The sequence below is a fragment of the Chiloscyllium plagiosum genome, unplaced genomic scaffold (assembly GCF_037043375.1).
Source record: "Chiloscyllium plagiosum isolate Xiang-an unplaced genomic scaffold, Cpla_swu_hap1 HiC_scaffold_16, whole genome shotgun sequence".
NCBI classification, from domain to species: Eukaryota; Metazoa; Chordata; class Chondrichthyes; order Orectolobiformes; family Hemiscylliidae; genus Chiloscyllium; species Chiloscyllium plagiosum.
The window spans coordinates 82,241,458-82,267,506 of NW_028270154.1; the positions used below are offsets into that span (position 1 = coordinate 82,241,458).

At 44.4% G+C, this 26,049-nt stretch overlaps 1 protein-coding gene across 1 annotated transcript in view; it reads left to right on the forward strand.

Annotated features, from left to right (window-relative positions):
- LOC122556798 (dedicator of cytokinesis protein 2-like) overlaps nucleotides 1–26,049 on the forward strand; it is a 754,195-nt gene that overhangs the window by 615,183 nt on the left and 112,963 nt on the right. Inside the window, exon 36 of the mRNA XM_043703987.2 lies at nucleotides 15,863–15,903. Within this exon, the coding sequence (XP_043559922.1) occupies nucleotides 15,863–15,903 (41 nt within the window). The remainder of the gene's footprint in view (nucleotides 1–15,862; nucleotides 15,904–26,049) is intronic.

The following is a 26,049-nucleotide window of genomic DNA, read 5'->3' on the forward strand; positions in this document are numbered from 1 at the left end:
TATAAGATAATCAGAGGGTTAGATAGGTTGGATAGTGAGGAGCGTTTTTCCTCAGACAGTGATGGCTAGCACAAGGGGACATAGCTTTAAATTGAGGGGTGATAGGTATAGGACAGATGTCAGAGATAGGTTCTTTACTCAGAGAGTAGTAGGGGCATGGAATGTACTGCCTGCAACAGTAGTAGACTCTCCAACTTTAAGGGCATTTAAAGGTCATTGGATAGGCATATGGATGAAAGTGGAATAGTGTAGGATAGATGGGCTTCAGATTGGTTTCACAGGTTGGCACAACATCAGGGGCCAAAAGGCCTGTACTGTGCGATAGTGTTCTATGTGCTATGTTCTATGCATCTATCCTGTCAAGCCCCCTCAGAATGTTAAATGTTTCATGAAGATCACACCTTTTGTTTTTTTTTAAACTCCAATAATGAAGGTCTAACCTGTTTTGCTGATCTTTGGTTTCTTCATTCCAAGAACCAGCCTCAAGATTCTCTTTTGAACTGCCTCCAATGCCATTGAATCCTTTCTTAAATACAGGGACCAAAACTACACACAGTGCTCCAGCTGCAGCCTCACCAACACACTGCATAGTTGTAACAAAAATCACATTTTTTAAATTCTAGGAATAAAGCTAAAGTTCCCTTTACCTTCTTAGTTATCTAGTGTATCTGATTGCCAACTTTTTGTATTTTGTGCATAAGAACACCCAAATCCCTCTGTGTTGAGCAGTGTTGGAATCTCTCTCCATTTAAATAACAATCAACCTTTAAATTCTTCCTACTGAAGTGCATAGCCTTAAACTTTCCTGCATGAAATTTTATTCGTCAGGATTTTGCCCTGTCCCTCAAACGATCTGTATCTCCTTGTAAATTCCATATGTCCTCATAACAATATGCCCACACTCCTATCATTAGCAAATTTGCATATATTACATTTTGCCCTCTCGTCCTAACCATCAATATAAATAGTGATTAATTGAAGCTATCAAACTGATCCTTGTGGGACTCCACCCGTTATGTTTCCTCAACCTGAAAATTAACCATTAATCCTGAACCTTTGTTTTCAGCATGTTAACCTTTCTTCATCCTGTGCAAATACATTGCCCCCAGTGCTTTGAGTACCTATCTTGCACAATAGCTACATCTACTAGTTCCCCTTTATCAGCTTTATCAGTCCAAAGATGTGCAGGTTAAGGGAATTGGCCGTGCTAAATTGTCCATAGTGTTCAGGGATGAGTAGGTTAGGTGCATTAGTCAGGGGTAAATGTAGAGTAATAGGATAGGGGAATGGGTCTGTGTGGATTACTCTTCAGAGGATCGGTGTGGTCTAGTTGGGCCAAATGACCTGTTTCCACACTGTAGGGTGGCACGGTGGCTGACAGCAAGAAGGTCCTGGGTTCGATTCCGGCCTTGGGTGACTGTCTGTGTGGAGTTTGCACATTCCCCCCGCCTCCACCGTGTCTGTGTGGGTTTCCTCCGGGTGCTCCGGTTTCCTCCCACAGTCCAAAGGTGTGCAGGTCAGGTGAATTGGCCGTGCTAAATTGCCTATTGTGCTAGGTGCATTAGTCAGAGAGAAATGGCTCTGGGTGGATTACTCTTCAGAGGGTCAGTGTGGACTGGTAGGGTCGAAGGGCCTGTTTCCACAGTGTAGGGAATCTAATCTAATTCTATGATTCTAACTCTGCTTGTTATATCCCCAGAAGAAACAGAGCAAATTTGTCAAACATGATTACCTGTCACAAATTGATGTTAATTGTGTTAAGCTGTTGTAAATGATTCTTCCTTAAGAATGGACTCCAGCTGTTTCCCAAAGACAGATGTTTTACCAACTGGCTATAGGTTCCTGCTTTCTGGCTCCCTTACTCCTTGAAGAAGAATGTCAGATTACTGGTTTTCCAATCCATTGGTACCCTCTCAGAATTCAGTGAGTTCTGGTATATTTCAACCAATGACTTCACGACCTCTGCATCCTTTAAAACCTGAGCTACAGGCCATCAAGTCCTAGTGACCTTTCTGCCTTCAGTCCAATACTTTGCCTCATGTGTTGCAGACTGTTACAAGATCTTTCCTTGCATTTGCATGAGAATTATGCTGCATAAGAAAAAGTTGCTCTTTGTTTTATTTCCTTCATGGGATGAGGGCAGCGCTGGCCAGTTCAGCATTTATTGCCCATCCCTAATTGCCCAGAGGGCTGTTAAGAGTTAGCCACAGTGCTGTGGGTCTGGAGTCATGTGTAGGCCAGACTGGGTAAGGATGGCAGTTTCCTTCCTTAAAGGACATTAGTGAACCAGATAGGTTTTCTCAAACAATCAACAATGGATTCATGGTCATCATTAGACCCTTAATTCCAGATTTTACTCAGTTCAAATTACACCATCTGCCATGTTGGGTTTCGAACCTGGGTCCCAAAAACATTACTTGGGGCTCAATAATACCACAAGCCCATTGGTCAGGCAGGTTGGCTCTGGGCAAGACAGTTCCATAGAGAAACCACCAAGGAAGGATGTTCCCCAATTCCTGTGTCAAATGAGGATCTATGGTCTTTTTTTCCCTGCAGAGGACAAGTCCCTGCATATGTGCTGAATAATCAGAGGCTTTGTAATGTTCTTGTTTAGGTAGGGAATGGGAGAATTAATGTAGAAAGAAGCCATTCGGCCCATTGAGTCTGCACCGACCCTCTGAACAGCATCTATCCAGACCCAGCCCTCACTCTGCATGTCCCATGGCTAGTCCACCTAGCCTACATATCCCTGGACACTATGGGCAATTTAGCATGGCCAATCCACCCTAACCTGCACATTTTTGGACAACGGGAGGAAACCGGAGCACCTGATTGAAATCCATGCCGAATCAATTGAATACGGTTGTGATCAAATGCAGAAATGCCCATTGCAATGTCTTAATTTCTTTTTATAATTAAAGGGGCTGTACCTAGTTTGGAAATAATGTTTGCTAGCCCTTTTATAAATATCTGACACCACAAAAAGTTTTGGGGATAACTGGGGGAGAAAGGATGCTTATCAACTCTTCAAATGCTGTTTATCTCATTAGATGGGAGGTTGCTGGTAAGGCAATTGTTCTTATTGTAGACCAATACTTGCTTAGAGAAGGTGGTGGTGAGCTCTGATTTTGTTTTTTTTACCGTCACATGTACTCAAATGCAGGAGAATAGTGAATAATGCCACTACACAAGGTGTCATCTTAGGTACAAGTAGATTAGATTTCCTACAGTACGCAAACAGGCCATTTGGCCCAGCACGTCCACACAGACCCTCTGAGGAATAACCCACCCAGACCCATTCCCCAGACTAATGCACCTAACACCATTGACAATTTAGCATGGCCAATTCACCTGGCCTGTACATCTTTAGATTGTGGGAGGAAACTGGAGCACCTGGAGGAAACCCACACAGACACGGGGAGAATATGTAAGCTCCACACAGACAGTTACCCAAGGTGGGAATTGAACCCGGGTCCCTGGTGCTGTGAGGTAACAGGACTAACCACTGAGCCACTGTACAGCCCAAAAAGTGCCTACATTCAGAATTTTAATAACAAGGTAGAAAGAAAGAACAAGGTTAAAAGTTAAAAGTTGCAGTGATTATGGTGAACAGTTACAGTCCATACAAGTTTATGTAGACCCACAGTGGTGTAAGGGAGAGAGTTCCAGGATTTTGATCCAGTGGCAATGAAGCAGCAGCAATATATTTCAAGTCAGGATTTTGTAGATTTTGGCTTGGGGTGAATGGGATCAAAGGTTATGGGGAGAAAGTAGTATTAGGCTATTAAGTTGGACGATCAGCCGTGATTTTAATGAATGGCTGAGCAGGCTCGAAGGGCCGAATGGCCTCCTCCTGCTCCAATCTTCTATGTTCCTGTGCAGGACTTGGTGAGGAACTTGCAGGTGACTTTGTTCTCATTTATCTGCTGCCCTTGTTCTTCAAGGTGGTAACGGCTTGGAATGTGCTGTCAGAAGAGCCTCGTTGAGTTGCTGTAGTGCATCTTGTAGTAGGTGGTACAGACTGCTAACACTGAGCATCAGACGTGGAGGGAATAAACGTTGATGGTGGAGTAAGGGATGTCACTCAGTGAGCTGTTTCGTCCAGAGGCTTCTTGAGTGTTAAGCAGCACTTATCCAGGCAAATGTGTTACGTGAAGCTCATCTTTGTGTTCATTAATGTCTCCAATTGAAAGATCAACGAAAAGGTTAACCAAGTCAGTGTATCTCGCAGCATTCAGACTGACTCAGTCTGGTTTTGGCAGACACATTGACTGCTAAGAGACCGACTCTAATTCAGGACTGTCCAAACAACAATAACTCAAAAGCAAAATGCTGCAAGGAACTGGAAATCTGAAAAAATAGACAAGAAATGCTGCAAGGTCTGGCAGTATCTGTGGAGATAGAAATGGGTCAGTGACCTCTCATCAGGATCAGGAAACATTAGAAATGTAATAAATTTTAGGCAAGTTTAAGAGGGAGGATTGGATACAAGAAAAGGTCTTGTGATGCGGTGGAATTCGAATTAGGGTTTTCTGTCACGTGTACAGCAACATGACAGTTGGAGGAAGAGCGCCTCATCTTCCGTCTAGGAACCCTCCAACCACAAGGGATGAACTCAGATTTCTCCAGTTTACTCATTTCCCCTCCCCCCACCTTGTCTCAGTCAAATCCCTCGAACTCAGCACCGCCTTCCTAACCTGCAATCTTCTTCCTGACCTCTCCGCCCCCACCCCACTCCGGCCTATCACCCTCACCTTGACCTCCCTCCACCTATCGCATTTCCAATGCCTCTCCCCCAAGTCCCTCCTCCCTACCTTTTATCTTAGCCTGCTGGACACACTTTCCTCATTCCTGAAAAAGGGCTTATGCCCGAAACGTCGATTCTCCTGTTCCTTGGATGCTACCTGACCTGCTGTGCTTTTCCAGCAACACATTTTCAGCTGTAGCATGTATGGAATGAGCTGCCAGAGGAAGTGTTGGAGGCTGATACAATTACAGCATTTAAAAGGCATCTGGATGGGTACATGAACAGGAAGAGTCTAGATTAGAGTGGTGCTGGAAAAGCACAGCAGGTCAGACAGTATCCGAGGAGCAGGAGAATCGACATTTCGGGCAGGAGCCCTTCATCAGTGCTCCTGCCCGAAACCTGATGAAGGACTTTTGCCCGAAACATCGATATTCCTGCTCCTTGGATGATGCCTGACCTGCTATGGCTTTTCCAGCACCACTCTAACCTTGACTCTAACCTTCAGCATCTGCAGTCCTCACTTTCACCTACATGAATAGGAAAAATTCAGAAGGATATGGCCAAGTGGCAAATGGGACTAGATTAGGCTTGACTATCCAGTCAACATGGACGAGTTGGACCGAAGGGTCAGTTTCCGTGCTGTACAGCTGTATGACTCCAAATAAAGTTAAAAGGTAAGCACTATAGTCCTTCTACAGCCTGCTGTCTCTACAAACTGTGGGCTTTTTGACACGTGTTCTCACTCTGCCCGCACTACCGGGCTCATGAACTGTGACAGAGTGACCGCAACAGGCCAGAGTCCACTGACCGATCCCCACCCACGAACACCCCCTCCCCCTCTCTGTGTCCCTGGCCCGCCTGCCACTCCCCTCTGGCCCACCAATGACCCTGTCCAGGCCAGACCTACCAACTTATCATTAAATGGCAAAAGTGATGATGGTCAAGGCCAGAGGAATGGTAGTGGGTCAAGTGAAAAGTATGTACCCAGAGGAAGAACAGCAAAAAACATAAAAAGTGAAAAACAAAAGCAAAAATTTCTAAGTTGTGTGGGACAAAATGGAGGGGAGTCTGAGTGTGGATGGGACTGAGCACTTGGAGACATAAAGTCATGAGAGTCCTCGGAAATATATCCAGGCAGAGTTGGCAACTTCACCATCATCCGTGTACAGCACCATGACGATCCGAAATTCCTCTCTCTCCGCTACTTCAGTCAGGGCACGAACTGGTTTAAAATAAATGGTATTTAGTTTCTCTAGTATAGCATGGAGGCCATTTTGAGGCAGCTGTGTTCTACCATTGTTTTCTTGTGCCTCACAGTGTAGCCCCAAGGCCACCATTCTGAGATAAGGCCATAGATTGCCCAGCAGAGACCAGCAGGGTTTTACAACCAGCTGCCTCTCATTCGTAGTCTGACCCAGTGCTGGTGGTGATCAGACATCATCAAGAATGCGGGCTGGGCTGACTGACAGAATTGAGCAAGATCCCAGACCTCATGACCTAGCTGAGGTAGAACGATACAATTAGAGGGGAGAATCACATCCTTTTCAGATGCATCATGGAAGGTATTCTGCCTGGGTACATCACAGCTTGGTACGTCAACAGCCCTACCCAGGACTGTAAGAAACTACAGAAAGTTGTAAACACAGACCAGATCATCACACAAGCCAACCTTCTATCCAAAGGCTCCATTTACACCTCTTGTTGCTGTGGAAAGGCTGCAAACATTATCAAAGACCACACCTACCCTGGTCATGCTCTCTTCAAACCTCTTCCGTCAGGCAGAAGGTACAGAAGCTTAAACACACACACCAACTGGTTCAAGAGCAGTCTCTTCCCTGCTCTTATCAGACTGCTGAATGGACACCTCTAACTTCAAATAATGTTGATCTTGCTTTGCTGTGCAGCTGTAACTCTGTATGCCTCACATCTCACCCTGTGATCTGTATGTCCTTGTATGTTATGATCTGCCTGTAATGCACGCAAAACAAAACTTTTCACTGTACTTAGGTACATGTGGTAACAGTAAATCAAATCAAATCTCAATCAATCCTGGGACTTTAAGGCAATGTGGTCATAGAAGCTGGAGACCTGGTCCCTGGCTGGAGAGTAAGTTGGCAGATAATTTAGAAGAAACTGAGGGAGACTACTCAAGCGATAGTCATCAATGTTAAGGAGAACAGACATAGCTCCAAATCAGAAGATGACAGACCTTACTAGTGCATACCTAGTGAGAACTATTCTCAAAGTAAGTTCCAACTGACAGAATATACGTGGAGTTTTATCCGGTCAAAGTTGCAGAGTGTAGTTATTCTAACTATCTGAATATCTAAGCAGCTCATTAGGTTGGTGAAATTCCAGCTGGTAAGCAGAGAATTAACACAATGAACTACCTGATCTTAATTAATTGGCTGCAGGTTTTAATAATGATACATGTTGGAGAGTTTGTACATAACTCTCTGACATCAGGGAGCTGCTTTGCTTAATTTAATCTCAAGAGGCAATAAACTGAATAAATCATCGACTGACAGTTTGGAATAGCTTTGGAGATAATAAATTCAGATGTGTCACAGTGTAATGTTTTCTACCTTCACCTCTGTGCTCTGACTTTAATTTCTGAAAGAATGCAGGCAGAGAAGAGATGGCACATTGTGCTTTGAAGTGAAAACCAGTGTGTTTAAAAAACAAATGACCGGAATGCTAAGAGATCTTACTTTGCTGCTAATTCTCTCCACAACCTTTACTACTTTTAAGGTTGAACGTCTGATTGATCCCAGTTTAGGAATTTCAATTAAATAATACCAGCCATAATTTGTGCTGCTATCGTGCCATTAATAGCACAACAGGGTGTTACAAAGCAAAATTGTTAAGATTTGAATTGATATTGAATTGAAGGAGTTGTTAGGACAAATAGCTAAAACGTTGGTCAAAAGAGGTGGGTTTTAAAAATTTGGCTAAAGAAGGAAAGCAGGGTAATAGGCTTGGAGCCTGGACAGTGAAAGACATAGCTGGCACAATTAAAATCGAGGATGCTGATGAGACCAGAATGAGATAAGCTTAGCTACCTTGGAATGCTGTGGGGCTGGAGGATATTACAGAGACAGAGAGGAAGCAAGGCAATAGAAGGATTTGGAAGTTGAGTTATGAAATCAGTGATTTTTATTGGTGAATCTTGTTTTGGCTATATTGCTTTCCTCTGTGCCGGATGCAGGCGATGTGTAAAGTGTTTGCAATTATATATTGTGTGCTTTGGCTGACTGTAAACTTTGCCTTCAGGGGCTGAAATGGACTCTTTGGATTTCTGTCATTGTGGTACCTTTAAGAGGACAGTGACTTGTGTGAAATTCTGTATGCGCTTTATGTAGTGCTGTTTGTTTTGTGAAATTTTGGGCACCCTATGGCAATGTCCCTATTTCTCTTTTGTATCGTTATTGTTGTATTGTATTTTATGTAACTATGAATTAAAAACAAACAGAAGGACTTGGAAACATTGCCTCCATTTTAAATTTGCTTCCAATGTTTAACTCTGGGTATAGTAGATTAGTGAGCTTGGGAGTGATGGGTAAACGTGGATTAGGACCGAGGCATCAGAGCCCTGGATTGCGGAGGTTAGTTCTGCCATTGCAATCACTGCTGCTACAATACAGCCTGGTGATGGATACGTCAAGAAATAATGGCTGCATTTCAGCTTCTAAATGTGCGATTTTGGCTCCAAAATGGCTATCACCATGCATGTGCACAGTTCTAGTGGGATAGAAATGGATGTCATTTTGGTAAGGGTCCTGGCGCAGGCACAGAGCACCTGCTGGAGGAATGCAGTAAAACAGGGTGATAATGTTGATCAGCGTGTGACATTAGTTTGGTGCCAGTGCTGCCAAATTAGAGCGGGCTGCACCAGCTAATGCCATGTCTTCAACTCCATATGTTGAGCATGCACAAACAGGATACAGATGGAACAGCAGGAAGGAACACCCTCCCTTCCTTTCTTCTTCCACAACTCCCCCCCCCCCCCCCCCCCAACCCAAAAATGGATCACCTTCTACTTTCAGATTCATTGTCAGACTGTTAGCCTTCTGCTGTAGCTGACCTGATCAAACTCATCAGCTGAATCCTCAGCAGCAGTGCTCATGTTGGACTCACTCCAGAGTGACGTTTGACTCAACCTGTTGTAAAGTCACAGAGATATATAGCATGGAAACAGACCCTTCAGTCCAACTCATCCATGCCGACCAGATATCCTAACCTAACTTAGTCCCATTTGCCAGCACTTGGCCCATATCCCTTCCTATATATGTACCCATCCAGATGCCTTTTAAATGTTGTACTTGTACCAGCTTCCAGCACTTCCTCTGGCAGCTCATTCCATACACACAACCATCCTCTGTGTGAGAAAGTCCCCTGCACTGATGGCATGCCTCTTATATCTGCTGTCTCACCACGAGCTTGTCCTGCCTGGATGTTGGTGTCTGAGCTGGTATGAGATTGAGCACTCGCATCTCTTCTTCCTCACTGTGTTCCCACTCTTCTGCCTCTGCCTCTTCCTCTTCCACAACAGCCTGGGCAGGTTAATGACCTTGCCCACCAGAAAAGAGAAAGGTCTAAGGATAGGATTGTGATGGAAAGAGAGAGTTACACAATGTGTAATCCTTTATGTCACCTGGAGCTAGTAAATCAGAAGTGTATGTAGATTGAAGGAGGTGGGATCTGACAAGAAGAATTAGATGTGAGGATATACTTGTCTTTGATAGTCCCATTGATGGTCACAGCACTGACCAGATGAGTGACGGGAGTCTGGTAGTTGAGCAGTGTGTGAGGCTGACCATGCTGTTGGTGGAATGTAGCATTCAATGATAAATACACTCGCCTTAACACCTCACCTGAAGATTATTTAATTTCTTATGGTTCTCCCTCCAGGTTCTCCTGGATTAGGTTTCGATTGCAATTTTGATTTTATTGACTCGGAGGAAGTGAGGACTGCAGATGCTGGGGATCAGAGTCAAAAAGTGTGGCTCTGGAAAAGCACAGCAGTCCAGGCGGCATCCTAGGAGCAGGCGAGTTGACATTTTGGGCATAAGCCCTTCATCAGGAATGCCCCACTTGGAAATATCGACTCTCCTACTCCTCAGATGCCACCTGACCTGCTGTGCTTTTCCATTCCCACTTTTTTGATTTTTATTTTATTGTTATGTGTACCTGAGTACAGGAGGTCAGTGAAAAGTGTATAATGTCGCTCCACTTGGCACCATCTTAGGTGTAAAGGTACCCAGATATAAAAATCTTAGGTACAAAATAGTAAAAGAAGCAAAGTTAAGCTTTGTCTTCACAGAACAAGTAGAAAAATAAAGAAATCAGGAAATCTTAACATTAACTCCCAACACCCAACAACAACAGCTTCCTGCCTTTGGAAAGTTTCTCTCCAGGGACACCTGGTCCTGTATGGGTCAAACCCAACTTTTCTGCACCCCCTGTCTCTTTAAATACACACTCAAACTTCCATAAACATCTCTTGGCTTCTGCTCCAATCAAAATGCATCTCCATTTTCCTCAGATGGTGATGGCTAGCACGAGGGGTCATAGCTTTAAATTAAAGGGTGATAGATATAGGACAGATGTCAGAGGTAGGGTCTTTACTCAGAGAGTAGTAAGGGCGTGGAATGCTCTGCCTGCAACTGTAGTGGACCCGCCAACATTAAGGGCATTTAAATGGTCATTGTATAAACATATGGATGGTAATGGAATTGTGTAGGGTAGATGGATTCCACAGGCTGGCACAACATCGAGGGTGAAGGGCCTGCACAGTGCTGTAATGTTCTATGTTCTACGTTCATGTTTAAAAACTACAGGCTGGCTTTAAGCAATGCTAGTTTCACATGAATGCAGGACCCCTGCAGAGATGTGTAGCCATTCAGCAATACAGGTAACATTAGTTGCACAGGCCGCAGGCATGAGTTTGGCTTGGCACCCACCAAAGGAGGCAGGGAGTTAATTGTACAGATTATCCTCCCCATTCTTATTTTCAAGTCTGTCCAATTTAAGGACCTCATAATTTTAAGCAATAAATGTCCAGCCACAACTAAACAATTGGAGCCTCTGTTGTGGCTCAGAGAGTGATCTCTCCTTTGGCCTGACACCAATTCATGAGCAGCAGTCTGGATTATTTCTGGCTCCATCAACCCAACCCTGGAGAAGATGCCAGGGGTGTATAGATTTTCATTGATAAGATCAAGAGGGGGCATGGATAGGATAAACAAACAAAGTCTTTTTCCCTGGGGTGGGGGAGTCTAGAACTAGAGGGCATTGGGAGATGGTGAGAGGGGAAAGATATATAAGGGACCTAAGGGGCAACTTTTTCACAGAGGGTGGTGCGTGTATGGAATGAGCTGCCAGAAGAAGTAGTGGAGGCTGGTACAAGTACAACATTTAAAAGGCATCTAGATAGGTACATGAATAGGAAGGGTTTAAAGGGATATGGGCCAAGTGCTGGCAAATGGGACTAGTTTCAGTTAGGATAGCTGGTTGGCATGGACGTGTTGCATCAAAGGGTCTGTTTCAATGCTGAACATCTCAATGATTCTATAACTTTGTGAGGGGGCTGCAAATGAATAGAATAGTCATTTATCGTAACTTATATTTTTTACAAACGACAATACAGTGAAAAGTCTTCATCACCATACCACATATCAATACCAATAACAGAAGGCAGAGATGAGAAAAACGTTGACACAATGTCCATCTGAGTTCAATGCCCGGCTCCTGGGTCTGGAAAAAGGCAGTGCCGCTGTAAAGACTGAGATGCCAGGCCGTTAGAATGCCAGGGCGGAAGACTCCACTGAAGCTGCCTGTAGGAGTTGGCCAATGGAATCCTGGGCAGTGCCACCGAGGAATCCAAAGCGAACGACCACTGGACACTGTCGCAACGGCCAAGAGGAACTGCCACCACAGCAGCCAGCTGGAACATTTCTCCTCCATAAGCCAATACCGGATACCTGTGACTGGCTCTCAGCCAGTCCTCTCCTTGCTGCCGCTCTCAGACACCCTCTCCAGGGTCACCAACTCACTCACTGCCATCTACCAGACACCCTCTCCACGGTCATCAACTCACTCATGGCCATCTACCAGACACTCTCTCCAGGGTCACCAACTCACTTACCGCCATCTACCAGACACCCTCTCCAGGGTCACCAACTCACTTACCGCCATCTACCAGACACTCTCTCCAGGGTCACCAACTCAGTCACCGCCATCTACCAGACACCCTCTCCAGGATCACTAACTCACTCACCGCCATCTACCAGACACCCTCTCCAGGGTCACCAACTCACTCACCGCCATCTACCAGACACCCTCTCCAGGATCACCAACTCACTCACCGCCATCTACCAGACACCCTCTCCAGGGTCACCAACTCACTCACCGCCATCTACCAGACACCCTCTCCAGGATCACTGGTCATCTCCCCATCATCTGCCAGATGAGACGGTTTAGAGATCAGGCAGGAAAGATGGTTTGAAATGCCAGCTTCAGTTCTCCAGCATTTTGCTGCAGCTGTAAGGAAAGGAATAAAACAAAACAACCTCCCATCCTTCGCCACACCTCCACACTAATTCTATTGCCCATGACATCTGGTTCTCATATCCTTTGTGTAAATCTATGTCCTTTTACACACCCATGGTTCCTCATACCCTGCATGACAGCCTCTATCCCTCCACCTGAACCTGTTTGCCCTCACCCTCTCCATGGCAATCTTTACCTCATTACTAACATCCCTGGACCCTTCAGATTCTCCAATTCAATTAATTCTCCCCTAACAGAGTGGTGAATTCCCGATGAAGAGCTTGTGCTTGAAGCGTTGACTTTCCTGCTCCTCGGATGCTGCCTGATCAGCTGTGCTTTTTCAGCGCCACTCTCTTCGACTCTGATCTCCAGCATCTGCAGTCCTCACTTTTTCCAGAGAGGAGAGTTACCAAAGCGCAGGGAGTTAGGGATATGGAAGAAGAATTATAGGGGCTTGAGGAAAAACCTTGTAATCCCGAGGACGGTGTGTATGTGGAAGCGCTACTCAGTTTGAAGATAGAGGCTGAAATCCTCAACTTATTGAGCATCTGCACCTGAAGTGTTGTAACCTGTAAGGCCATAAACTAGGAGCTGGTTAATGGGACGAGAATGGGCAACTTGTTCATTCACACAATGGGCTGAATGGCTCTTTACTGTGTTGTAACTTTTCTTTTGTTGTAAGGCTGTTTGTTGAGTCTGCATAAGCATATCATTATTTCATAAGGTGTCCAGTTACTACTTTCTTAATAACAGATCCTAACACTTTCTGACCACCGACATCAAACTAAGAGGTCACCTGTGCTCTATTTTCTCTGTCTCTCCCTTCTTAAATAGTGGGGTTGCATTTACTAACTTCCACTCTGCAAAAACTTTTCCAGAATGTATAGAATATTGAAAGTCAATGCAAAGACTATCTATGTAGCCACCTTCTTCACTGTTCTAGGATGTTCCTCCTCTGATCTAGGAGTTTTTCAAACTTCAGACTAATTCATTTTTTGAAGCATTGCTTCTTTTGGTTCCTAACGTTCACAAGTCCCAAGGTTTCCTAGCATTTCTAGATTTTCTATGTCTGTGAAAATGATACATTTCAATTACATTAACTTATCTGTCATTTCCCTATTCTCTAGTCTTCACCTGTAATAGACCCATGTTCGTACACATTAATCTGTTCCTTTTAACTTACCTCATAGGTTTTTAGAGCCGGTCGTTGTAATATCATAAAAAATACGAACAGGAGTATGCTATTTGGCTCTTTGAGTCTAGCCCACCATTCAATAGGACTATGGAGAATCCAACATTCCTCACGTCCACCTTCCTGCATTTTCCCTGTAACCCTTAAACTACTTGCTAGCTTGCATTCACCCTGTAACAATAACCCTCAGGCAGAGTGAAACAGCAAGCATTGATGTTTTTTCCCCAAATACTTAAGGTGTAGGCAATTTCAATAGCTTCTCAGCTCTCTTTCATGACTGTGTTGACTGCTCACATGGTCCTGAAGCTTTAAAATTATTCTTACTAAAACTAAGATTAAAATTGCCTCTGACACCAAAAGTGTTGACTCCCTCCTTGAATCTTTTATCACAAAAGACACGGGCCAGCCACAATCCATTTCACGGTACAGCTTCTCTTCCCTCCTGGTGTTTAATGCAATCATTCTTACATTTGTCAAGGTTTAGGACCCAAACTGAATGCTGCCCAGCCATGATATTCCAGGCTGTTGCTTCTCTCCTTCTTCTTCCAACAGTTTCCCATGCCCCTAGTCCTTCAGTCCATCCATGTTGATTTGGAGTTGCTTATTCAGACCAGAGAAATAATCAAGTCATTCAGCATGGAAACCAAGAGCCTTCAGATCAACCAATCCACGCCGACCATAATCCCAAACTGAACTAGTCCCACCTGCCTGCACTTTATTCATTTTCCCCCAAATATTTCTTATTCATGAACTTATCCAAACGTGCTCTAAATGTTGTAACTGTAACTGCATCCACCACTTCCTCTCGAAGTTCATTCCACACACGAATCTTATGGGCTGTGTTTGAGCATGTCTGCTCTGGATATAGTTTCAATGCACACAGATTGCCCATGGAGAAATGTTTTGCTGCTCCACTGCACTTCAATTACTTTTTATTGCTTTGATTTGATTCTTAGCAAAATTAGCTTTTGAATTTATAATACATTGTAATTTGGCAGCTAATATGCACACAACAAGCTCCCATGACCAGCAGTGAGATAATGGCCAGATAATCAGTATTTTTTTAGTGATATCAGATGAGGCCCAGGATGATGGGCCGACTTTCTTGCACATCTCCAAATTGTGAATTGGGATCTTGATCATCATGAGGGAGAGTTTAGGGTTCAATCCTATAATTCCTTGGCAGTTTCTGCTACCACATCCAAGTGATGCAAACACAGAACATTTCTTCACTCCTTAAGTGGCTGACTAAAGCATGGAATTCAGGGATGAAAATTGATCTCATTTTAGCACTTTCTCACTTCTTTCCAACTCATTAAGAATCCCTACCTGCAGGTTATTATGTATTAAGCTCATTAGCTGCCTTTTGGCTATTGGTACCGACACAGTTGACGTTCCCTAGTGTTGATCTCTCTTCTGACTTTTTTGCCTCTCTGATGCTACACAAATCCTGTTTCGTACTTTAGTCACCTTACAGAGCTCTCCTGGGCTTCACAAAGTACAGCTCCATCAGAACGACAATGCGCTTTCATCACAGATTGAACAGACCTCATTCCCATTCCAAGTTCCATCATCTCTTCAAATAGGCTTCAGAACCATAGGCTTCACTTATGGCATGCTCCCTTTCTCCACTGGCTACTCCTGTTTCCAAAATCGGCATCTAGTCTGTCAGCAACTATATCCCAGACCTTTAAGAATTCTTCCAGAAAATCCTTGCTTTGACACCAGATTTGCTGCTTAAAAATTCTCCTTATACCATTTCTTCCGCTCCCCCTCACCACCAATCTGTGACTTTTTCTCTCTATCCAAGACCTTTTAGCTTTAATTTGAGGGGGTGATAGATATAGGGCAGATGTCAGAGATTGTTTCTTTACTCAGAGAGTAGCAGGGGGGTGGAACACACTGCCTGTAACAGTAGTAGACTCAACTTTACGGGCATTTAAATGGTGATTGGACAAACAAATGGATAAAAATTGAATAGGATAGGACAGATGGGCTTCAGATTATTCCACAGGTCGGCACAACATCGAGGGCCGAAGGGCCTGTACTGCACTGTAACGTTCTATGTTTTCTGATTTCCTTTCAGCTCTCGCTGCTCACTTGCCTCAGTTGTTTCCAACTCAACGAAGTAGCCAGCTCTTGCCATGTGTGAGGACCAACTCAAACTGATTACTTGATCACCTCCAGTCCCTAAGCAAGGGATTGTCTGCACAACGTGAACCAGCTCTTGCTTTATGCAAGACCTGCTTCGAACTTCCTGCTTCAGCCTGGTGGCTAAACCTGCTTGCAAGATCCCAAAGATATTTAAAGTTGTGTGTGCGTGTTTTTTTTTAAAATAATCAGAAGTAATTGGTTTCTTTTTCTATCCACAGAATTTCTATAAGGATATCAACCGGGAAGAGATGTACATAAGGTATGTGCATAATAATGTTCAGTCATAGCCATGCAATCTGTCTTCTTTATAAGTTCAGCCGTGCACACTCATATTTCACCTGATGTAGTATGCTGCCACCAGACTACCATAATCTCCTCATTTCTGACGTGAAAGGGAGAGTTTATGTTTGCTACTTATTAGCAGTAGGAATCTGCCTGTTGCTTTGAAATTAAAGTTCAGAATGTGAAAAATAATCAACTAATGCAGCATGATGCATTACGGTGGCTCAGTGGTTAGCACTGCTGCCTCACAGCACCAGGGTCCCAGGTTCAATTCCAGCCTAGGGAGTCTGTGTGGAGTTTGCACATTCTCCTTGTTCTGTGTGGGTTTCCTCTGGGTGCTCCGGTTTCCTCCCACAGTCCAAAGATGTGCAGGTCAGGTGAATTGGCCATGCTAAATTGTCAGAGGGAAATGGGTCCGGGTGGGTTACTCTTTGCAGGGTCGGTATGGACTGTTTGGGCGGAAGGGCCTGTTTCCACACTGTAGGGCATCTAATCAGAGCTGAGGCAGAGATGAATATTTACTGATCATAGATTAGTGTGCTTTATACCTGCTCATCTAAAATGCAGCCAAATCAGTAACATCCCATCTTCAGCCCTTCCTTGACCCACCAAGATTCAGGATTTGAAAGTAGTTTTGCTCAGTAGCTAGGGGGTCACACTATTCGGTCACTTTCAGGTTACTAAATAAAGAGTTAAAAAAAACCCAAACTAATTCTTACCTATCAGCACGTACTCACCCTGCCCCAAGAGCAGTATATGGAGAAAGTGAAGGCAGCAGATGCTGGAGATTAGAGTCGAGAGTGTGGCGCTGGAAAAGCACAGCACGTCAGGCAACATCCGAGGAGCAGGAGAACCAACGTTTTGGGCATAAGCCCTTCATCAGGAATGAGCAGTACCAATCTAGCAGCAATGTCACCAAGTGCAAACTCCATCGTGATCCAGTGAGAAGATTTATGTAGTTAAAGGCTCCTGTAACAGGCCATTGACAGATCATTAGTTTAGTGTCGGGGAATGATGTGACAGGAATGGGGCCAAGGTCAGGAAAACACACGATTACAAGGAAGAAGATGATAAGCAGCACTCAATATTTTGTGTGAATATGGGTGCACTTGTGTATCAGTGGACTTGTAATCAGGGTCCTGAAATAACAGTTAAGAAGTCAGGTACTTCAATGCTCACCCCAGTGACTCCATTAGAGTCAATGTCTTAAAGGATATACCTGCTAGACTGGGTCTAAGGCAAGTGCTGAGTGAACCAACAAGAGAGGCACCTCATCATCACCAACCTATCAGTCGCAGATGGTTCTGTCCATGATAGTATTGGTAAAAATGACTACTGTGCATTTTTTGTGGAAATGAAGTCTAATCTTCACACTGAGGATACTTCCATCGCGTTGTGTGGTGCTATCAGTATGCTGAATTGGTCATATTTTGAAAAGATCTATTAATTCAAGACTGGCATCCATAAGGTGCTGGGGGTTAGCAGCAGCATTAGAATTGCATTGAACCACAATTTCTAAATTCAGACCAGGCATAATCCCTCATTATCCAGTGTATTAATCCTGATTCAATGAAACATGAAGGAGGACATATTAGGAGTAGCATCAGCTATACCTGAAAATAAGGTGTCTACCTGGGAAAGCCACAATGCAGACTCCTTGCATGCCAAGCCATGAAAGCAGCTGAGTGATCCCTCAGCCAAAGAATCAGACATACGCCCGATAACACCTGGTCATGAATGGCGGTGCACCATTGAACAGTTAACAGGAGGTGGGGGTTTCATACATAACCCCATCCTTAATGATGGGAGACTCCAGCTCATTAGTGCAAAGGGCAAGACTGATGCAGTGCCAATTGGCCGATCTTGACGTCCTCCAGTGGTCCTCAGCATCACAGTTGCCAATCCTCAGCCAATTTGACTCACTCCATGTGATACCACGACTTGGCTGAAGCCACTGAAAACTGCAAAGGCTATTGGCCCTGACGATATTCCAGCAACCGTATTGAAGACTTGTACAGAACTGGTCACATGCCCTCGACAAACTGTTCTAGTACATCTATAACATTAACATGGTAATGTGGAATGTTGGACAAATATGTCCTGTGCACAAAAAGCAGGTCATGTCCAACCTGGTCGATTACTACCCTATCAGTCGATTTTCAATTATCAGTGAAGTGATAGAACTGGTCATTAACTGTGCTATCAATCAGATTCAAAAAGTGTGGCATTGGAAAACCACAGCCAATCAGGCAGCATCCGAGGAGCAGGAGAGTCGATGTTTCGAGCAAAAGTTCTTCATCAGGAAAGAGCTTTTGCTTACAACATCGACTCTCCTGCTCCTCGGATGCTGCCTGACTGGCTGTGGTTTTCCAATGCTACACCTTTTGACTCTGATCTCCGGCATCTGCAGTCCTCAATTTCTCCTAGTGCTATCAATCAGCCCTTGCAAAATAATAACACACACTCAATGGTGCTTTGGTTTGGGTTCCACCATAGCCATGCAGCTCCTGACTTCATTACAGCTGGGGTCCAAATATAGGCAAACGAAGAATGGGAAGTGTGGGTCCCTACTCTTGACATCAAGGCAGCATTTGACTGAGTGAGACATTGAGGCATCCTAACCAAAGTAGAGTCAATGGGAACCAAAGTAATGTTTTGTGCTAGTTGAAGACATATCCCTCACAAAGGAAGATGGTTGTGGTTTTTGGATGTCAGTCATCTCAACCTTGGTACATCACTGCAGCAGTTAGTTCCACAAGGTCATGTCTTCATCCCAAACATCCAGTGGTGAAGGCTGGTACAATTGCAACATTTAAAAGGCATTTGGATGGGTATATGAATAGGAAGGGTTTGGAGAGATATGACCCGGGTGCTGGCAGGTGGGACTAGATTGGGTTGGGATGTCTGGTTGGCGTGGACAGGTTGGACCGAAGGATCTGTTTCCATGCTGTACATCTCTATGACTATATGGCTGCTTCATCGATGACCTTCCGTCAATCATAAGTTTGATGGTGATTTCACAATGTTCAGTACCATTCATGATATCTCAGATACTGAAGCAGTTTATAACCAAATGCAGCAAGACCTGTATGATGTGATCAGATAATCAGAAGACAGCAGAGGTTCAAGAAGGGAGCCCATCACCATATAACATAGAACATAAAACACAGATCATTACAGCGCAGTACAGGCCTTTCTGCTCTCAATGTTGCGCTGATCTGTGGAACCAATCTGAAGCCCATCTAACCTACACTATTTCATTCTCATCCATATGCTTATCCAATGATCATTTAAATGCCCTTAAAGTTGACGGGTCTACTACTGTTGCAGGCAGGACGTTCCACGCCCCTACTACTCTCTGAGTAAACAAACTACCTCTGACATCTGTCCTATATCTATCACCCCTCAATTTAAAGCTATGTCTCCTCGTGCTAGCCATTGCCATCCAAGGAAAAGGGCTCTCACTGTCCAACCTACCTATCCCTCTGATTATCTTATGTGTCTCAAAAAACACTCTCACCTGAGTAAAAACCCTGAAACTCCCTCCATAAGAACACTGTAGTTGCACCTATCCCACAAGATAATGTTTCTATGAGCTTTTTAATGATAAATAAGATGGGTAAAAAAATTCTGGTCTGATTAGTGATGTCCACATCCCATGAATGAATTAAAAAAAAACACAGGGAGGATACAAAGAGGATGGTTTGAGAGATGGGGAGGTGGTGGTTACAGGGACAGGGGATGGGAGCATAAATTCCCTTGATCAAGTGCAGAGAACTATTTGAAAGTATTGGATAGAGGGTTGAGGCGAGTTAGGGGAACTTTATTAGCGTCTAACTGTGAGTGACCTGAAGAGGATAACTAACCTAAACTCACAAAGGTAGCTCTACACACATCAATATAGTTCAAGTTTTTCTTTTAAACAATTGTTTGAATGATCTTGTACCCAAAGGAACCTTACTGTCAGACATGTGCCGTGAATGCCCTCCTATTCTACCTAACAGCCTATTAACTCACTCTCTCTGTCAAGAGTGACAAAAGCAACTTGTCATGTGACCTTCGAGTCAGCTTGAAACTGTAAAGCTGCAAGGTCCACCTCAGAGAAAAAAATGAGTTGCTCTTGTCCAGAGCCCTTCTCAACTGTGGTCTTTCACTGATGTTGGATAAAGGTCAAGGTTGATGCTGTGTGATTGGGGGTCCTGGGGGAAGGGGATGAGGTGTTCTTCCTCCAGGTGGCGGGTGGCTTTGGTTTGGCAGTGGAGGAGGCCCAGGACTTGCATGCCCTTGGTGGAGTGGGAGGGGGAATGGAAGTAGTCGAGATCAGGGCGGTGGGGTTGTTTGGTGTATGCCAAAAAGTGTGGCGCTGGAAAAGCACAACAGATCAGGCAGCATCCGAGGAGCTGGAGAGTCAAACGTTTGTTTAGTGCATGTGTCCCTGAGGTGTTCCCTGAAATGCTTCCCCCCTCCACACTCCTGATGAAGGGCTTATGCCTGAAATGTCGACTCTCCTGCTTCTCGGACGCTGCCTGACCTGCTATGCTTTTCCAGCGCCACACTTTTCGACTTTAGATAGAGGACGGAAATTGGCCTGGAGACTGGAAGAACTGCCCTGCCCTTCTTCAAATATGCCATGGAAATCCTTTCTGTCGACCTGAGGGAACAGACACAATCCTGATTTGACATTTTATCTGCAAGGTGGTACTTTGGAAACTGCGGCTCTCCCTCAGCGCTGCACTGCGCTGTTAGGTTGGAGGAGGGGCTCAGGTCTCTGTTGAATCCATGACCTTCACACTCTGAGACGTGTCCGATACGTCCCGAGGAGGAGAGAGGGTAAAAGTAACAAAAACGATTGATCCCTGCAGTTAGTTTTCCCCACTGGAATAATGTGAATGAGTTTTGATTGATTCGGGCGCAGAGTGACATAGAAAGTGTTTGGGTTTCGACACCTGAGGGACAGGCTGGATGGACGAGGGAGCCTTTTTCCAGTTCCTCATTGTTTCTACGTAAATAATTCCTTGATTAATTCTTCACCCTATCTTCAAATTGCCGATCTTGCTCGTACATTTCTGACTTGGGTGAGTGGAGAAAGCTAACAATTGTCGTCTTCTCCAGCCCAAAACTCAAATTAAACTCCCACATAAAACTGAAAGCATGTATATTGTATAACAATAAGTGTGTGATCTGAAGACAGTAATCTAATCCCAACGTTCAGGTGCAGCATATTGGAATTCTGCTTGCATGCTTTCTAATGTAATTGAGGTCTCTCAATTAGATTACTGCTTTGTAATCACTCCTAGGCATTAAATATAAACCAGTGAAATCACTCACTGATTTGTCACCTCCTCCTATTGGTGCCTCTGTTTCATTTATGATGTGTTCCCTTTCATTTCTTTTGACTCATGAAGTTCTTACAATCCCATAGCTGCTGATGGACCAGTGTAACACTCTGGAGGGTCTTCATCCCTATGGTAGTCGCAGTAATTGGCTTCCCCACTCCTACCCTTCCCATCAGCTGACCTCAGGGCTCAACCAGGATGGACATTTCTCGAAGTGGAGAATCGTCCTGGATGGTTTCTGATCTGACTCAAAGTCAGCTCTTCTGTGGCATAGCATAGCACTGCAGGAGCCTGAGACTTTGTGATGCATCCCACAGCCTAACAGCCTTTGCCTAAGTGTACTTACAAAGAAGACTAATTGGGATAATGACATTTGCAGATATGATACTACAGTAAGCATATCCAGTCAAGATGGAGGGCACCATGAAAACAAATTATCTAAATCAATAAAATATACATTAGTTCTGGCAGGATAGCCATCTGCTTTACTCTCTTTCCTTTACAAAATGTGTAATAAGACTGAATCATAGAATTCTGACAGTTGGAAGCAGGCCATTCAGCCCATCAAGTTCTCACAGACCATCCAAAGAGCATCCCACCCAGTCCCTGGCACCCTGCATTTCCCCATGGCTAATCCACTCAGCCTGCACATTCGTGGACTGTGGGAAGAAACAAGAGCATCCGCAGTAAACCTACACAGATCCAGGGAGAACATACAAACTCCATGCAGACAGTTGTCCAAGGCTGGAATCGTACTGGGGTCCCTGGTGATGTGAGGCAGCAGTGCTAACCACTGAGCCACCATGCCATCTCTGAGAGGCTAACTGAGTGACATGAAGAAACCCAGCTCCACAGTTAACTCTGCATTGTGAATTCTCAGCGACCTCAATCAGACTGGCGTCACTCAGAGGATTCTGGTATGACAGCCATGGTAGACAAGCTTCGCTGTCAAAAAGGTTGAGAACTCTAGCCTCACTTCAGGGATTCGAGTGCATTTACCATCTCTCCAGTGCAATATTTATGGTCCTTGCCCCACTTTCCACCTTCAAGATACCATGAACTTGGTTGAACTAAAGGCAAAGATTGATGGATTTCATGAATAGGAATATCAAGAAGCACAGAAAGGAGGGTAAATGGAGTTAGATTTAGACTTTATTGTCAGGTGTACTCAAGTACAATGTAGCCATCTCAGGTACAAGCAGAATTAGACATAGAATCCCTACAGTGTGGAAACAGGTCCTTCAGCCCAACACATCCACACCAACCCTCCGAAGAGTAACACACCCCAGATTCATTCCCCTATTATTCTACATTTACCCCTGACTAAAGCACCTAACCTACACATCCCTGAACACTATGGGCAATTTAGCATGGCCAGTTCACTTACCTGCACATCTTTGGATTGTGGGAAGAAACCCACGCAGACATGAGGAGAACGTGCAAACTCCACACAGACAGTAGCCTGAAGTTGGAATCGAACCCAGGTCCCTGGCACTTGGAGGCAGCAGTGCTAACTACTGAGCCACTGTGCCACCAAAGTACTGAGGTACAAAAACTTAAGAACAAGGTAGAAAGAAATAAGGAACAAAGTTAAAAGTTAAACATTGCAGTCCTTCTTGGTATTAAGTTGAAAAATAACGAAATAAAGCTCAAAGTTCAAACATGGCAGTCTTTCTTAAGTGCTTAGCCGTGCTGGGACTGCACTTGCTACAAAAGCTTGAGCTCCTCCACTTTGGTGTGCTTTCCCCGCACTGGCTCAATCTCTCATCGTCACTGCAGATGACAGGAGAACCTCCATCATTGCATTGTTAGGGTGGGGGGGGGGGGGGGCGGCCAAGCAGTGGTCTACAGTGGTTAAAGAACTAGGAGATAGACAGAATAAGGTAGACGAGCAAGAGGATCGAAGAACACAGCAGGGCCTGCAGCTTCAGGAGGTGGAGAAGTCGACATTTCGAGTGTAACCCTTCTTCAGAACTTGGGGTGGGTGTAAAGGGAGCTGCTGATAATGGCGGGCTGGGGTTTGTGGGGGTTTGTGGGGTGTGGGGTTTGTAGGTTGGTGAGGTAGGGATAGGTAAACACAGGTAGCAGGTACGACCTGGTTAGTCGATGGGAGGAATGAATCTGGTTACACGGAGTAAAGCAAGGAGACGTGGATGGAGGTAACTGGGGATCTGAAAAGGTGATTGAAAGAAGTGGGATTAAGAATGGAGGTGGGATCAGGCATCTGCTGTTATTTTGAAGTATCTCAAGGGGAACTTTGTGGTTTCAAGAGGCTGTTTTTCATTCTGAGCAACCCCTTCATTAAGTGATGCGGTCAGACAGTAACAGTACCTTCTGTATTTTTGTTGAGGGGTGTGGTATTTGCACTCTCACAGAAGCAGAAGAATTCAATATCGTCAATAATCTTCACTGCTCCAGTAACCTTAAAGCCACTGCACACAGGGAGACACATAACACACACACTGAACACAACACACACACTACACAGAACACACACACACAACATACACACTGCACACAACACACACACTGCACACAGGGAGACACATACACACACTGAACACAACACACACACACTGAACACAACACACACACTGCACACAACACACACACACTACACAGAACACACACACACAACATACACACTGCACACAACACACACACACAACACACACACTGCACACAACACACACACTGCACACAGGGAGACACACAACACACACACTGCACACAACACATACACACTGAACACAACACACACACTGCACACAGGGAGACACACAACACACACACTGCACACAACACATACACACTAAACACAACACACACACTGCACACAACACACACAACATACACACTGCACACAACACACACACTGCACACAACGCACACACACTGCACATAGGGAGAGGATTCATTTCATTCACACAACACACACACTGAACACAGGAGAGGGTTCATTTAGAGACACCACAACATTTAAACTGACACTAGGCAACAGATATAAGTTAGCAATGAATCCCTTTTCAAACAAATAACTGACACATGCCTACACACAAAAAAGCCTGCACCACAAACCTGCTTCCTGTGGACTGGTGAGATCACATCTAAATAGTTACATGTTTGACTTGAACATAGTCACCACACTTCATGTGATCCACTGTATGTGAGATGTGGTCACACACAAATGTAATTTTTTATGGACAACCACCTGATGAAGAAGCAGCACTTAAAAAGCTAGTGCTTCAAAATAAATCTGTTGGACTATTACCTGGTGTTGTGTGAGTTTTAACTTTGTCCACCCCAGTCCAACACCGGCTCCTCCAAATCGCAAATTTTTATGAAATCAAACTGTTCACTATTAAGTCATCCTTTACTGCAATGGTATTACAGTACACTATTCCTTTGTTGAAAGTTCAAAATGGCTGCTTTCCCTTTGTCATTCTTCTTCTTCCTTTGAGGTCCCTGTTCCCACTTTGCAACTCCTTTCTCCTATCTGCAGACTCACTTCACCTCCAGCTCCCTCCCAGACCTGACAGCATTGTCCCTGCCCTCCTTAGAGTCATAGAGTCATAGAGATGTACAGCATGGAAGCAGACCCTTCGGTCCATGCCAACCAGATATTCCAATCCAATCTAGTCCCACCTGCCAGCACCCGGCCCATATCCCTCCAAACCCTTCCTATTCATATACCCATCCTGATGCCTTTTAAATATTGCAATTGTACCAGCTCTGGCAGCTCATTCCATACACATATCACCCTTTGTGTGAAAAAGTTGCCCCTTAAGTCTCTTTTATATCTTTCCCCTCTCACCCTAAACCTATGCCCTCTAGTTCAGGACTCCCCAATCCCAGGGAAAAGACTTTGTCTCTTTATCCTATCCATGCCCCTCATAATTTTGTAAACCTCTATAAGGTCACCCCTCAGCCTCAGCTCCAGAGAAAACAGCCCCAGCCTGTACAGCCTCTCCCTATAGCTTAAATCCTCCAACCCTGGCAACGTCCTTATAAATCTTTTCTGAACCCTTTCAAGTTTCACAACATCTTTCCGATAGGAAGGAGACCAGAATTGCATGCAATATTCCAACAATAGCCTAACAAATGTCCTGTACAGCTGCAACATGACCTCCCAACTCCTGTACTCAATACTCTGACCAATAAAGGAAGGTGTACCAAACACCTTCTTCACTTCTGAAACCTCATCTCCAGCCTTGCAAGTCCAGAAGGAAGCTGAGAAATGATGGTGCTGAGTAAAGGAGAGGGAGAAATGTAAAGGAATTGGGCTGAGCTAGGCAGGGGTATTAATTCGAGGAGACACAGAAAGAAGGCAACAAGATGGCATGCCAGGAGTGTGGATAGGTGAAAGGAACTGGCTGCAGAAATGTGAGCCTTATGTGAGCTCAGTGCACACTGGAGTGCCAGAATAAACAAATACATTTACAGCAAATGACACAGTGATGTTATCTGCAAAACACTGAGTGCATTCAGATTAAACCCCTCCCTCTACCATTGTAATGGAGGCAATAAGCCATTTAAAATAAATGGAAAGAATGGGGGCCTTGATGTGAGCATATAATGCTTTCACACAATAGCATCGCTGACGGTAATTTCCAGTTTTTAGTGGATTGCTCTACAAAGCCTTGTTACCAAACATTATCCTCATATTGCATCCCTTGGGAACAATTATGTACACTAACAAATGTTATTTTGACAATACCTATCACTGCAACTATCTAAAATCATGTAATTTAATTTTTTTCCCTGGAGTTAATTACAGCTCAGTAATT